This window comes from Caenorhabditis briggsae (genome assembly GCF_000004555.2).
Source record: "Caenorhabditis briggsae complete genome, chrII, whole genome shotgun sequence".
Taxonomy (NCBI): domain Eukaryota; kingdom Metazoa; phylum Nematoda; class Chromadorea; order Rhabditida; family Rhabditidae; genus Caenorhabditis; species Caenorhabditis briggsae.
This window is the reverse complement of record NC_013486.2, coordinates 5,243,249-5,257,365: the sequence shown is the minus strand read 5'-3', so window position 1 is coordinate 5,257,365 and position 14,117 is coordinate 5,243,249. Positions and strand designations below refer to the sequence as shown.

Sequence of the window (14,117 nt, the reverse complement as noted above, 5' to 3'; positions counted from 1 at the left end):
CCCCGGAATTTGCGGGGTCTCAACAGAACGCCATCCTATATTTGAGCCCCTATATCTCGGTTTCTGTAACAGATAGCAAAACGCCGTCAACTGATAAATTGTTTATCATAATATTACCAATATTTTATTAGCTGATCACTTTTTGATATCTGTTACAGGAGCCCAGATATATGGGCTCGAAGGGCAAGTATAGGGTGGCCTTTTATCAGAGTATTTACGGTATTTGTAGAGTTTCTCAAATTGTTTGTATTTCAGAAATGTAACAGATCTTCAATATAATATTGATAATTTGTACAGGCATTCGATTCTTGATAGGAATCCAACGGTGGCAGAGTACGGTAGAAGGTTATATCCTAATTGAGTGTTTTTTCTTTTCAGTGGACTTTCCTGGCTGTTAGACTACAGAGATCCCCCAATGTATGATACACAAGGAGTAATTATTGTTGTTGGCAATCAGTAAGTTAATTAGAACAGACAATATTACAGAAATATTAGAGAAATGTTTGATCCGTAAAATTTGGCCTTTAAAACTGGTCTGTTTTGGTCTATAAGTTTGGTATGTGAAGTCTCGAATTTTCCAGAAAAAAACAATCAGATCGTCATTTTTTTTCTGATTTTGTAGAAAGCCACGCCCACTTTTCCCCCGAAAAGTGAGTTCTAATTTTTTTGAAATGTGTAGTTTAAAACTTTTGAAATTTTTCAGATGAGACATCTGGACATCTGGAAATTCGATTTTTTTTTCAAAAAAAGAGAAAATTTTTAAAAACTTCCGAAAAATTTCCTTTCAAAATTCAAAAAAGCGAAAAAATTGAAATTTCTTTGTCAAATTCAATGCGCCGAAAAATCGAATGTGGGGAGCTTAGGTACAGTATTGAAATCCTTTTTTGTTGAAAAATCATAAAAAATAGGGAACAAAATAATTGAAAAACATGCCAAAAAATAATAATTCGGAAAATATTTCGGTGATTTTTAACTTTTCTTAAATCCGCAAAACCGCTGAAAATTGCCAAAAAACATTAAAAATAATGGAAAAAAAACCAGAAATAATTACAAAAATACATACTTCTTTACATGCTCCTTTAAGAATGTTGCTACCGGATCTATGCTCCGCCCACCCTGAAGCTTTCAACGCGCATTGAAATCAGGCCAGAGTAATAGTCTAATTTTTGATTTTCAGCAACGATGAAAGTCCTTCACTAACATCCGCATATCTCGGAAGTTTGCGAGCACAGAGATACAAAATTATATCAGTTGCAGTTGGAAAAAATCATGGAGACTTATCCCAAATCGCTGATTCACCAAATTTTTATTTTCAAGTTGATGAATCAAATGGACAGGATGTGGCTGATAGAATTTCTTTGATTCTTTGTAATTTGTGATTTTGTTTGTTCTTTGGGTATTCATATTGGTTCATTTCAATAAATATAAAAGTCATGAAAAAGGCGGAATTAGGAGACACCCTCGATGTGCTACACGTAATTTGAAATTGTGAAAAAAATCAGAAACGAAAATCAAAAAGATGTTGCACAAGGACCTGCATAATAATCACATTCGTGTTCAGGATATCTTCGGAAATTTTGTGGTGTTCTGTGATTTGATCTACCGTTGTTTCCACCTATTTCCATGTATTCTGATAAGTCGTAGGGAGTTCTGAAATAACCAGATCTTCAAAAGGTCTCAACCTTGAGCTCAAATATCTCTATTCCTGTTAGAGATATCAAAAATTTGTCAACTGATAAAATATTCATCATGATACCACCAACATTTTACTTGTTGACAGATTATTTATATCTTTTCATAGGAACCCAGATAATTGAGCTCGAAATTGGAGATTCACGAAGGGTTATGTGCGTCAGTTAGGCGCTAGCTGTGGCGCGGACTTTGCGCTCAATTATCTTAGCTCCTGTCAAAGGTATCAAAATTTTGTCAACTAATAAACTATTAGTGATATAATGATGAATATTTTATTAGTGGACAAATTTTTTATATCTCTCATAGTAACCAAGATAATCCAGCTCAAAGTTGGAAGAACATTTACGACAGGTTGTGTTAGGCGCGAGCTGTGATTTTGAGCTCAATAATCACGGTTCCTGTGAGAGATATTAAAAAATTTTTAACTGATAAAATATTGCTAATTTTATGATAAATGATTTATCAGTTGACAAATTTATGATAACTCATATAGGGACCGAGATAATCGAGCTCAAAGTTGATAATTTTTTTTCCTTACGGTTTCGCGATGGGGAACATTGGAGGTCCCATATAATCCGGATGTCCTCCTTGTCTTCCTCCATTCTTATTTCTGCCCATCACTGGACCATTTCCCATATTTCCATGATTCATGTTATTGTTGTTCCTGCCGTTTTTCTCCCTGTTATGAGAGGGTTTTCGCGGGCCTTCTGGATATCCAATCAGTGTTGGATGGCTGAAATCTCACTTTTATATAACTTTCAGATCTTCTAAAAAACTTACACAGCGCCCATTCCTCTATTTGAATTTGTCTGTTTCGTTTTTGGCTTTTTCGGGTACTTTCGATATGATTGAGATGCGATTTCAGATTCTGGCAGTGTGACACGTGGCAACTGAAATTAGAAATTAGCAAAATGATGCCTAGAATACTGATGCAGACCGTAGGCATTTTGTCCATAACATCAGGAAGTACTCCATTCTTGGCTAATCGGTCTACATAATCATCTACTAATCGCTTGACGTCGTATTTTGAAGCGCCCATTTCAGAAGCACGGAGGACTGACTTCTGAAAAAAGTGAATGCTCTAAATTTTAATGAGAATGATATCAAAAAGACCAATAGTTGTTGATACAAAGGTTTTGGCAGGAGTTGGGCGTACATGGAGCATTCATGCTTCTTGGCTTGATACTCTGCGAGCTCCGGGACAATTGAATGCCATTGTTCTTCTGTGACATGACCATAAACGTAGCGGTTTGATTCTTCGAGAACCTGGAAAACAGATATTCAAGAAGTACAGTACCGGTCGTATTTTTCAGTTGATTTTCGGCCATTTTTGCCATTTTCAGGAGTCTCGAACTCGGCTTTCAAGTTTCCGATCACTTTGAAAACTTTGGAGGGAGTAAAAACAGGCTTAGATTGAAAACTTAGCATTCACAGAGTTTTTTGGAAATTCCTCTGATTGTCGATTTCCAAAAGACACCATTAGGTCATACAAAAAACTTGCCAAAAAACTTTGTCGATTTCCAAAAGACACCATTAGGTCGTACAAAAAACTTGTCGTACAAAAAACTTTGTACAAAAAACTTGCTAAAAAAGGATCTTCTTCCGAAACCGGCAAATACCGTAAAACTTGTATTAGAAGGGCCCCTCATATACAATGGCCCTCTGAGATGGTCTTGGAAAAATAGAAAGGCCCCTGTAATAGAAGGGCCTTCTTATCCTCTTTGAATATAAAAATTTCCAAATATTTTCGGAGAAAAAATCTCCAAAAACCCCACAATTTTTTAGAAATTTGTTGAGAAAATCTTATTCGTTCAAAAACTTTCTCAGATTTTGTTGAAACCAATAGATTTTTATGAATGTTGAACGAGAATTCAGCAAATTTTTCAATGAAAAATTGTAGAAAAATGGCTGGAAAACTAGGAGAGCCCCTTCTAATTGAAGGGCCGCTGTAATAGAGGTACTTTGAAATAGAAGGACAATATAAGGACCGGCCCTTCTAATACAGGTTTTACGGTAGCTGAAAAACTAGGAATTTTCAAAAAATTCAGTGAATCCAAAGCTTTCAATCTAGGTCTGTTTTTCACCCTCCAAAATTTTCAAAGTGATCGGAAGCTTGATAGCCGAGCTCCAGACTCCTGAAAATGGCCAAAAATTCCGAAAATCAACAGAAATATACGATTTTGTATATCTTATGGACCGGTACTGTAAGTTATCATTTAAAAAATACCTGCTCTGAATTGGATCCATCAAATTTATTATGCACAATTTTCCGTAGTTCAGTTTTCTGTTTATCATTTAGAAACCTCTCCAAAACTGATTTAGGCCCAATACATCCACCGACAATAAACGAATAAGATGAAATCGGAAGAATAGTTAGGAATAGAAAAGATAATCTCATTTTAGAATCCGAATGAGATGTTTCAGGAATTGCCCACCTCCGGATTGAAATCGAATATATTTCGGCGAGGAACACCTCAACACAGCAAAAATGCGTCTTCTTTGCCCCTTCTTCTATTGTCTCCACCGCAAAATGCATCCGTCCATTTGTGTTTGTTCACCCCCTAAACCTGACACCTGCTGCTCTTTCTATTTTCTTGAAGAGTCGATGTTTTCATCAAATGCAAACTTTGATCCATCTCGTGTTATCTGTTTTATCACTTTCGATCAATTGGATCAGTTTTTTAGTGTTTAGTGTCAAATTTTGGAGGATTCGGAAAAAAAAAAGTGGGCAGAATGAGTTTAGGATGATCGGGTGGGAATGATCTTTGGGGGAAATGGGAGCATTCTGAAAAAGAATATGCGTCATCAGAATTCAAGCCATTGTAGTCGCTCGTAAAATATTGAAAACCTGAAGCTGTTTTTGTCAGGATCATCTCACATACAGTATTTTTCTCTAATAGACGCCCACGCATACCGTCCACTTTGAGCTCAATTAGCTCGGTTCCTTTGCAAGGTATCAAAAATCTGTCAATTGATAAAACCATTCTGATATTATGATAAACAATTTATCAGTTGACAAATTTCTCATATCTTTTCCGGGAAACGAGGTAATTCAGCTCAAAGTGGACAGCGTGGCGTCTGAAAAAAAAAAACTTGAAATCGCTTGAAATTTATTAAAAATAGGCTAAAAGTGGTCCAAAATGAACCAAAACAATTCCAAATAGCCTGAAAATCGTCCGAACATTGCCTGCAAATAGTCTACAGTAGGTTAAAAGAGATCCCAGAAACGTCGAAAATAGTCCAAAAATCTAAAAAAAAATCGTCTGGCCTGAAACTGGTCAAAAATTTTCAAAATCAGCACAGTGGGGATTTTACTGAATTTGAAAATATTTTCATGTAAAATCCACAGATCATGATTTCCTGGAATTTGTTCGAATCCGGCTGTCATCCTTCCCATCCCGAAATTATCAATATTTGGAAAAAACAAATATTGAGGTCAATATGTTTATGATCTCTGCCAAATAGAACTGTTCCAGATGTTTATGATTGGGTTGTTTGAGAATTTGAAATCCTTTTCAGATTTTCAGTTATTCAGTTATTCGGGTTTTCAGATTTTCAGATTTTCAGATCGATTCTTAAATTGTTTGGATTTACATGTCTTTCAAAAAAAGGTATTTCGCATAAGAATTTTTTAACAAATAAGATTGCTCTTAATGAAATTCTGACTAATTCTTCTCTTGCGAAACATATATATGGGTACCCTTTGAACATATATGGAGTCCGCAAACACCACGGTCCAACAACGTCATGGCTGACGCGCATGGGACGCATTCTCTTCCATCAAGTAATAATAGAAAAGAAGAAAATAACAATTACCAGTGGGAAAGATTTTTACTTTTTAAAGCACTTTTGAAAATAATTTCTAGGGTTTCCTTTGAATTATTTGATATACTTTTTATCTTCTATAATTTTTTTCCGATTTCTTCATTGTTTGTCTCGTTCGATCAATCAATTTTTCTAGAGAATGCGCCAAAATGAATAATAAAACTACAACTACAAAGAAATCGATTGGAGCAATTTTCCTAAAAGATGGAATTGAAAGAATTTTGAAAGATGTGAAGGAAGAAGAGTCTGGATGGATTATTAAAAGGAGCGAACATGACCATTCACAATTGAAAAAAGCATGCGAGTGCACTTTGGGTGAGTTTTGGTCTATAATATTTCAAAAATTACAGTAGCCAATAAAAAATTTCATTACAAAAAAAACATTTTTTTGCGCCTCTTGCGTCTAGTGGTTCATCCAAGTTTAAAGGCGCATATCTCAAAAACTAAGGTAGCTAGACAAAAGTTGTAAACTACGAAAATATGTGAAATTCAATTTTACATATTTTCACAATTTACTTAATGTTCTAGTTCTTTTAGTTTTTGAGAGATGCGCTTTCGAAGTTTTCATACTCTTGTGTCTAATCGCTCCTTTACCTTTAAAGGCGCATATCTTAAAAACTACGGTAGCCAGACAAAAGTTGTCAACTAAAAAATATATGAAGTATAATTTTACATATTATTACAATTGATCGTATTTTTTAGCTTTCTTAGTTTTCTAGATATGGGGCTTTGAAGTTTTCTTCAGTTGCGTCTAGTCGTTTTAAAAGTGCATATCTCCAAAAACTACGGTAGCTAGACAAAAGTTGTAAACTACGAAAATATGTGAAATTTAATTTAACATATTTTTACAATAAACACCATTTGCCCAATGGTCTTAGTTTTCGAGATATGCTCCTTTAGAATTTTTAAATTTTCAGAAGAACTAAACTCACATGACGATCATCTATCTGAAGCCAGCTCCTCTTTCGAAGCAGATCAACATTTCTTCACACTGGAAATCGCTTGTCAATCAAAGAGTCCAAAAGTTGTGGCATCTTCACTGGCATGTATTCAAAAACTAATTGCTCATGGTTATCTGATTGGTAACAGAGTGGACACTTCAAACCCAGACCGGAAACTGATTGATCGGATTGCTCATAGTATTTGCTCAACAACTTTGGCTCATGAATCCAATGAAAAGGTGACTGTGAATTGTAGTCAAGCTATTCTGGAGATGGTCGGATCGAAGCATTGTCATGTTCATGGAGAGTCTCTGATTCTTGCCGTTCGGACGTGTTTCAACATTTTTCTGTCGTCTCCTCCACTCAAAAATGGTATAAAATCAGCGGCAGCAAGATCAGCAGAGTTTACTCTTAAAATGGTAATTTTTTCAAAAAAAAGTATATATATATATATATATATATATATATATATATATATACCGCAAACGTAGGACAGTAAGACATCCTATACTAGCACTTTGAGCTCAATTATCTCAATTTCTATAAGAGATAACTAAATTTTGTTAATTGATAAAATGTTGGTGATATTATGATAAACAATTTATCAGTTGACAACTTTTTGATATCTTTGAGATGTATCGAGAAAAATTGGCTCGAAGTTAAAAGTGTTTCAATTTCCATGGGACATATCAAAAATGTGTTAACTGATAAAGTGTTTGCCATAATATTAGCTACATTTTATCAGTTGACACATTTTTGATATCTCTTATAGAAATTAAGATAATTGAGCTCGAAGTTTACAGTAATTCATATTTCAGGGAGTAAACAGTGTGTTCGAAAAGTCAAAGCAATTTGGAAACCTGAAAGATGATGAGACAATTGTTAAAGAAGTGTCGATATGTTAGTGTCATCTGCTGAAGAGATGGTGAGGGGTTTTTCATCAAAATTTCCTATCTGAAATTATTCCAGACAAGTGACCGAGCTGGTATTCACCGAACAAGTGTTTCGAGATCCGAGAGCCAAGACCAATCATTATTTCAAAATATCTATCAGGAAGACGTGTTTTTGATATTCCAAGAGCTTTGTATACTCTCGCAAATCGAAGAAAATGAGACAACAAACGACCAGCAGCTTCGATTCAAATTGATGATTCTTGGAATTGTTCACGAGATTTTTGAGAATCATTCTACCGTAATCCAGTCATCTGAACCGTGCATAACTGTTATCAAAAGAATATTATGTATTGGGTTGACTCAAAATGCAACACTGAATCCGAATGTTCAAGTTTTCGAAAAATCCTGTGATCTTTTTGTGGTACTTTTAGACAAGTTCAAAGCGCATTTGAAGCCATCTATCGAAGTATTTTTCAAGGACATCATCCTCCCAATTCTAGTCTTGGATGCTTATTCATTTGACCAAAAACGGATAGTAATGAAAACTATTGGTAGGTTGACGATACCAGATTTTCTCCATTAGAAGCACACCCCATGCGTGCACTTTGACCTCAATTATCTCGGTTCCTATGAGAAATATCGCAATTTTGAAAACTGATAAATTATTTATTATAATATCATCAATGTTTTGTCAATTGTCAAATCTTTGATATCTCTTGTAGGAGTTGAGATAATTGAGCTCAAAGTTGACGATTTGGGTGGGTTTCGTTTAGAGAAAATACAGTAGATTTACAAGATGGCGCCCAATTACCCGGGCTGATAAAAACGGGTAAATCTTTAGACATAAATATCTTGGAATCACGAAAATTGGTAGAAATATAATTTTACATTTGATTCAAAGCTACTGAGAATTTCAAACAACAATTCACTCAAATTTTATGCTAGTACAAACTTTAGTCCGGCTAATTATGCGCCACACGTAAGCTAAAACATACAAACTCTTTCAGTGCTTGTATCTCAGAAACTACAAGACTTAACAAAATGTTGCAAGCTACAGAAATGTAGATCTTTAAATTTAACACATTTTGTTAGTTGGCAAAATGTATCCAGAATTTTTAGTTTTCGAGATATGCGCCTTCAAAGTACGCGCGCCCCTTGGCGTCTTCTTTTTATAAGAAGCTTGAAATGTGATTTATGCTCCACCCTGTACATCTTTTAAAATCTTTTTCATTCAGAAAAAATCCTCACCAATCCACAATCTGTCGTTGATATGTATGTGAACTACGATCTGGGTCTAACATCTGGAAATCTTTTCAAACTAATCGTAGAAGAAATCTCGAAGACTACAGTTTTGACTGGAAATGATTATACACCATCTGCACAGAAAATTAGGTAATTTTTCAAAATTTCTAAAAAAAGTCAAGCAGTTTTGATTCTTTTTAGAGAAAGCGAAATGAGGATATTGGGATTGGGATGTCTTTCAAATATACTTCAGTGCCTGGTGGATTGGTGGCAAGTCTGTGAAGTGCAAAAAATCACCAGTGGTACAGATGTTGATGACGTGGACTCTGGAAATCAAAAAAAGACGGAGCTGGAAAAGTTTGAATCAGTGAAACAACAGAAGAATCTTCTGGAACAAGGCATTCAGTTATTCTCTACAAAACCAAAGAAAGGGTTGACATTCCTTCAAGAAAACGGATTCATTGGGAATTCTGCAGAAGGCGTGGCACAGTTTATGATGAAAGAGGAGCGTTTGGATAAAACGCAAGTTGGAGATTATCTAGGAGATCCTGATGAGTTCAATAGTTCTGTGATGAACGCGTACATTGATATGTTGGATTTCTCGTCGATTGGAATTCTTCCAGCGCTAAGATTGTTTTTGGAAAAGTTTCGATTACCAGGAGAAGCCCAAAAAATTGACCGTTTGATGTTGAAGTTTGCCTCCAGATACTTGGATTGTAATCCGAATCAAGAAATCTTCGCAAACGCGGATGCTGCGTATGTTCTAGCGTTCTCTATCATATTACTCACCACTGATCTTCACAACAAAACGATCAAAAATAAAATCACAAAAGAAGGATACATCAGTATGAACAGAGGAATCAATGATGGCGGTAATATACCTGAAGAGCTTTTGGTTTCAATTTTCAATGACATTTCAAAAAATGAAATCAAGATGAAAGCAGGGGCAACTGCGTTACTAAGATCTCGAGTGACTCCAGGACAAGGTTCATTGGCTACAGATGAGGAGAGAAGGAAAATGGCTGCAGTAGAGATGGAAGCTATGTCGCAGACAGCTAGGTAAGTACAGAATTGAATTTTTTCGGCCGAAAATTCGATAGTGGGTGGAGCTTAGAACCGGAAGCGAAATCATTAAAGGCACATTTAAAGAAACAGGTATTTTTGTAATAACTTTCTGCCCTTTTTTGAACTTTTCGATAAACTCCATCGATTTTGAACTATTTTTTTTCTTCACAGAAAACCGACAAATCGCGAAAATTGCATTAAAAAGTTTGGGCGGATCATAGGTCCGGTAGCAAAATAGAAATTAGAAGAAAATAGAAAAAATTACATGACCTAGGGTAATTGGGTCATGAACTAGAAAAAATTAGTCATGACCTTGAAAAAATTAGTCATGACCTTGGAAAAATTAGGTCATGACCTAGAAAAATTGGGTGATGACCTAGAAAAAATCAGGTATGACATAAACAAATCGGGTCATGACCTAGAAAAAATGGCTCTTTATGACAAGGGGGCCCATGAGAAAAGGGGGGGGGCATGAGAAAAGGCGTCAAAAGGGGCCCATAGGTAAAACTGTGGACTAAGTTGAGATTTACCAATTTTTTTAAGTTTTTCGAATGTTTCTATAAAAATTTCGTACTTTGCGCATGTTCCCACAAAAATTTGTCACTTCGAAAAATTTCAATTTAGACCGGTTTTTTGCATGAACAACACTTTATTTTCCATTGTAACTGTGTAATTTGAAGTTATTCAGCTAGTTTCAGATTTTTTCAGGCTCAGTAACAAAAAATAGACAAAAAATATGCAAAAAATGACATAAACTGAAATTTTCAAAAAATTATGAAAAGTGTTCAAAGTTGGAAATTGTAATGGAAACGGTCACAAAACTTGAAAAAATCGGTAAATCTCAACTCAGGCATAATTTTTCCAATTGGCCCCCCCCCCCCCTTTGACTTGGGCCCCCCTATTCTCATGCCCCCCCCTTTTCTCATGGGCAAAAAAAATTGAAAAATGGGCCCCCCCTTGTCATAAAGAGCCGAAAAAATCAGGTCATGACCTAGAAACGTGAGTAGAAGGAAGCGGCGTGACCTAATGATTGATTTATTGCGTAACGTGAATTTAAAAACAAATAAATATTTGAAAGCTTGAAAAGTAAACATAACTTGACGTGACTTTTCGAAAAAGAGAAATCGACCAGTAAAATATTTAGATTAAATCGCGCCCAAGGCGCACTAGCCAGCTGTTTGAAGCGCCGGAGGCGCGACAAACAAGTTGGTACATCAAAAAAACACAAAATTTATTTTTAGGTCACTGATGGAATCTGCTTGTGACACAGACTCTCATTTCACTCCTGCACAACATCAACATCATGTGAAACCAATGTTCGAAATCTGTTGGGCACCTTGTTTGGTAGCCTTTTCAATGGGAGTGCAACTGTCCGACGACGAAGAAGAATGTGCGATATGTCTGAAAGGATTACGGTTGGGCGTACGAGCTTCGTGTTTTCTACAAGATAGAACTGAAAAAGAGACTGGAGAGAAAAATGTGAATGAGAAGAATAAGAAGAAGGAGGCGTTCATTAAAGCACTGACTGATTTCACACTGCTCACTCATAAAAGTTCGCTTGGAGATATGAAGAAGAAAAATGTGGAAGCAATCAAAACGCTTCTTCTGATTGGAAATGAGGATGGAGAGTATCTGGAAGAAAGTTGGATTGATGTTATGAGATGTATGAGTTATTTGGAATTGGTACAATTGATAGGGACTGGGTTGAATTCGAACATGTCCCATGAAGATGATAGCAGTCTACATTGTGAGTTTAATTTTTTTAAATATGAAACGGGGACTCCTGACCAAAACTTATAATCGGATTTAAATGTTTGAAGTTACCGTATTTCCTCTAATAAAATCCTATCCAGACCATAATCTTTGAGCCTAATTATCTAGATTTCTGTTAAAGATATCGCAAATTTGTCAACCGATAAATTATTTGTCAGGGTATCACCAACGTTTCATTAGTTGACAAGTTTTTGACATCTTTTACAGGAATCGAGATAATTGAGCTCAAAGTTCAAGTATATTTTCAGATGTAATGAAAGCGACTGGTGAGATTGATGAAGAAACGCTCGAAATCGTTCGAGAATCTCTTGGTGACTCTTTCTCACAAGAAGTTGTCGTGGCAATCGATAGGATATTTAATAGCTCTTCTCGCCTCTCAGCAGAAGCCATCGTCCATTTTGTAGATGCCCTTTGTCAAGTGTCCAGAGAAGAACTCTCCCATCCAGATGCGCCAAGAATGTTCTTGCTCGGGAAAGTAGTCGATGTGGCATTCTACAATATGAACAGGATTCGTTTCGAATGGGGACGCATTTGGACAGTGATTGGAGAGCATTTCAATGCGGCTGGTTGCAATCCAAATGAATCTGTGGCATACTATTCGATCGATGCTTTGAGACAATTGTCGATTAAGTTTTTGGAGAAAGGAGAACTTCCGAATTTCAAATTTCAAAAGGAATTTTTGCGTCCATTTGAAGTCAGTTTCAAAAAAGAAAAGCTATGCTGAATAAGCCGAATTTTCAGGTGATAATGTTGCGAAATGAAAATGCTCAAGTCAGAAATCTCGTCGTTCAATGTTGCACCTATTTGGTCAAAGCCCACTCATCGTGCCTACGCTCTGGATGGCAGAATATCTTCTCTGTTTTGACGCATTCTTCTGGAGACCCGTCAATGGAGATTGTGAAAAATGCATTTCAAACCACTTGCTTTGTCACTGAGCATCGGTTGAAACATGATTTCTCAGCAATCCTGGAATCATTGCAAGACGTGTTGAAATGCCTTGAAGAGTTCGCTTGTAACCCAAATCTTCCGGGGAAAAATACAGAAGCAATCAGGTTGATTGGAATTTGTGCAGGGTTAGTTGGAGAAATGAAGTATCTTTAAAATGATTCCTTGAGTTTCAGATTCGTCTCTGAGAACAGCCACAGAATCGATGAAGACCCTCACCGAGATAGTCACTTTTTCAAAGGGCTGTCTTCGGATCAGCAGATTTGGCTACGTGGATGGCTTCCGATATTTCTAAAATTAAGCAGTATTATCAATGAATCCAGATCAGATGTTCGCAAACAAAGTTTAAAAGTGATGTTCGAAGTTATGGATCATCACGGTGGGGACTTCAAACCAGAATGGTGGGAGGATCTGTTTGATATTGTATTCAAGATTTTTAATCCGACGAAAATCGAAATTCATGATAAGGATGTAAGATTGAATTATGTTTTATTGTCAATCTAAAGTAGATTCTGCAGAAGCAAGAATGGATATCCACTACCTGTAATCATGCGATGCCAAAAGTTGTGGACGTATTCACCAAACACTTCAGTCTGTTATCCGTGGAACTGCTGCCCAGAATTTACAAACAGTTTTCGGATTTTCTACAGCAACGTCAGTATAATCATAGAATATCCTATGATTGTTTGAGTTCAACTTTTCCAGACAACGAACAACTTTCTCTATGTGCAATCAGTTGCTTCGAATGGCTGATAACTCGAAACGGTGAACGATTTACGGAATCCATGTGGACACAGACCATCGATCTCATAGAAAATCTGTTTATAATTCTTCCATCGACCACGTCCGAGTTTTCTGCGATTCGCTACGAACTGGTGGATTCAATATCTCGTTTCACTTTGGGAGCAGATCAAAATGTCTCGGGACCAAAGAATAACATACCAGATGATGGGTTATTCATTCATGTTTCTCCAGATTCGCTCCTGAGAATTTGTCATGTTCTTGCTCAAAACTACAAAATGGCCAAGCAGTCGACTGATGATGGATCTTCTTTGATTAGGTATGATTTTCCGAAATTTCTGTTTTTTGGGAAAAAAACATTTCAGGCTAGAAACCCGCTCCCTGAGTACTATGCTCTCGATTGTGCTCCGCTTACTGTATGATATTCGTGCTGACAAGTTGAAAGGAGAAGTTTCGAGAAGGGTTACCGAGTGAGTTCTCTTTTCAGAGCAAAATTTTAAAATGTCTTGATTTTTAGAGTGGTTGCTCTCTCATTTGAGGGTTACAGTACATTGATGTCAGGAACTAATCGGGAAGCATACGAAACTGTTGTATGTGAACTTTTATCAGAGTGTAACAAGCTTCCAAACGAAATGCTGGCGACACTGGGTCCCGATTTTCCGTCAAAGTGAGTTAAAAAGTTTTGACTAATATTTTTTTTTTCCTTTTTTTCAGACTCTGTGATCTGGTGAGAACTGTAGATGGTCAAAGAATGAGAGATCTTCTATGTGATCTTCTTCGACGATTCACTTGTAAATAAGCTATCATTTCTAGCTAACTTATTTAAAGTTGTGATTTAACTTTCCGTTGTGCCGAAATATTGTTCTTACTGGTTTTTCTTAACTATATATCATTTAATCTTTTGACATATTTATACGGTTGTCTTTTTTCCTTGTTGATGAAATTTTAGTAAACTTGCTCAAACTTCCAGTTTAAAAAAAGTTTCAGAGAGTTTCCAATA

The 14,117-nt window shown here is 36.1% G+C and overlaps 3 protein-coding genes across 3 annotated transcripts in view; 2 read left to right on the top strand and 1 right to left on the bottom strand.

Moving 5' to 3' along the window:
• Positions 1 to 1,379, top strand: part of CBG25533 — a gene marked incomplete at both ends in the record, with an annotated part of 3,528 nt that extends 2,149 nt beyond the window's left edge. Inside the window, 3 exons of the mRNA XM_045242061.1 lie at positions 256 to 333; positions 379 to 456; positions 1,178 to 1,379. Coding sequence (XP_045099149.1) covers positions 256 to 333; positions 379 to 456; positions 1,178 to 1,379 — 358 coding nt within the window. The remainder of the gene's footprint in view (positions 1 to 255; positions 334 to 378; positions 457 to 1,177) is intronic.
• Positions 1,380 to 2,226: 847 nt separating this feature from the next.
• On the bottom strand, positions 2,227 to 4,090 carry CBG11237 (the record flags this gene model as incomplete). The annotated part of the gene is made up of 5 exons (XM_045242060.1): positions 2,227 to 2,425; positions 2,473 to 2,582; positions 2,630 to 2,755; positions 2,806 to 2,958; positions 3,920 to 4,090. The coding sequence occupies 5 exons, from the start codon at positions 4,088 to 4,090 to the stop codon at positions 2,227 to 2,229; spliced, it is 759 nt and encodes a 252-aa protein (XP_045094489.1).
• Positions 4,091 to 5,666: 1,576 nt separating this feature from the next.
• Positions 5,667 to 13,916, top strand: CBG11238 (the record flags this gene model as incomplete). The annotated part of the gene is made up of 15 exons (XM_045242059.1): positions 5,667 to 5,832; positions 6,063 to 6,068; positions 6,435 to 6,877; positions 7,277 to 7,279; positions 7,428 to 7,902; positions 8,587 to 8,743; positions 8,795 to 9,652; positions 10,900 to 11,405; positions 11,680 to 12,125; positions 12,173 to 12,504; positions 12,553 to 12,847; positions 12,886 to 13,436; positions 13,483 to 13,587; positions 13,635 to 13,784; positions 13,832 to 13,916. The coding sequence occupies 15 exons, from the start codon at positions 5,667 to 5,669 to the stop codon at positions 13,914 to 13,916; spliced, it is 4,578 nt and encodes a 1,525-aa protein (XP_045094490.1).
• Positions 13,917 to 14,117: the final 201 nt, after the last annotated feature.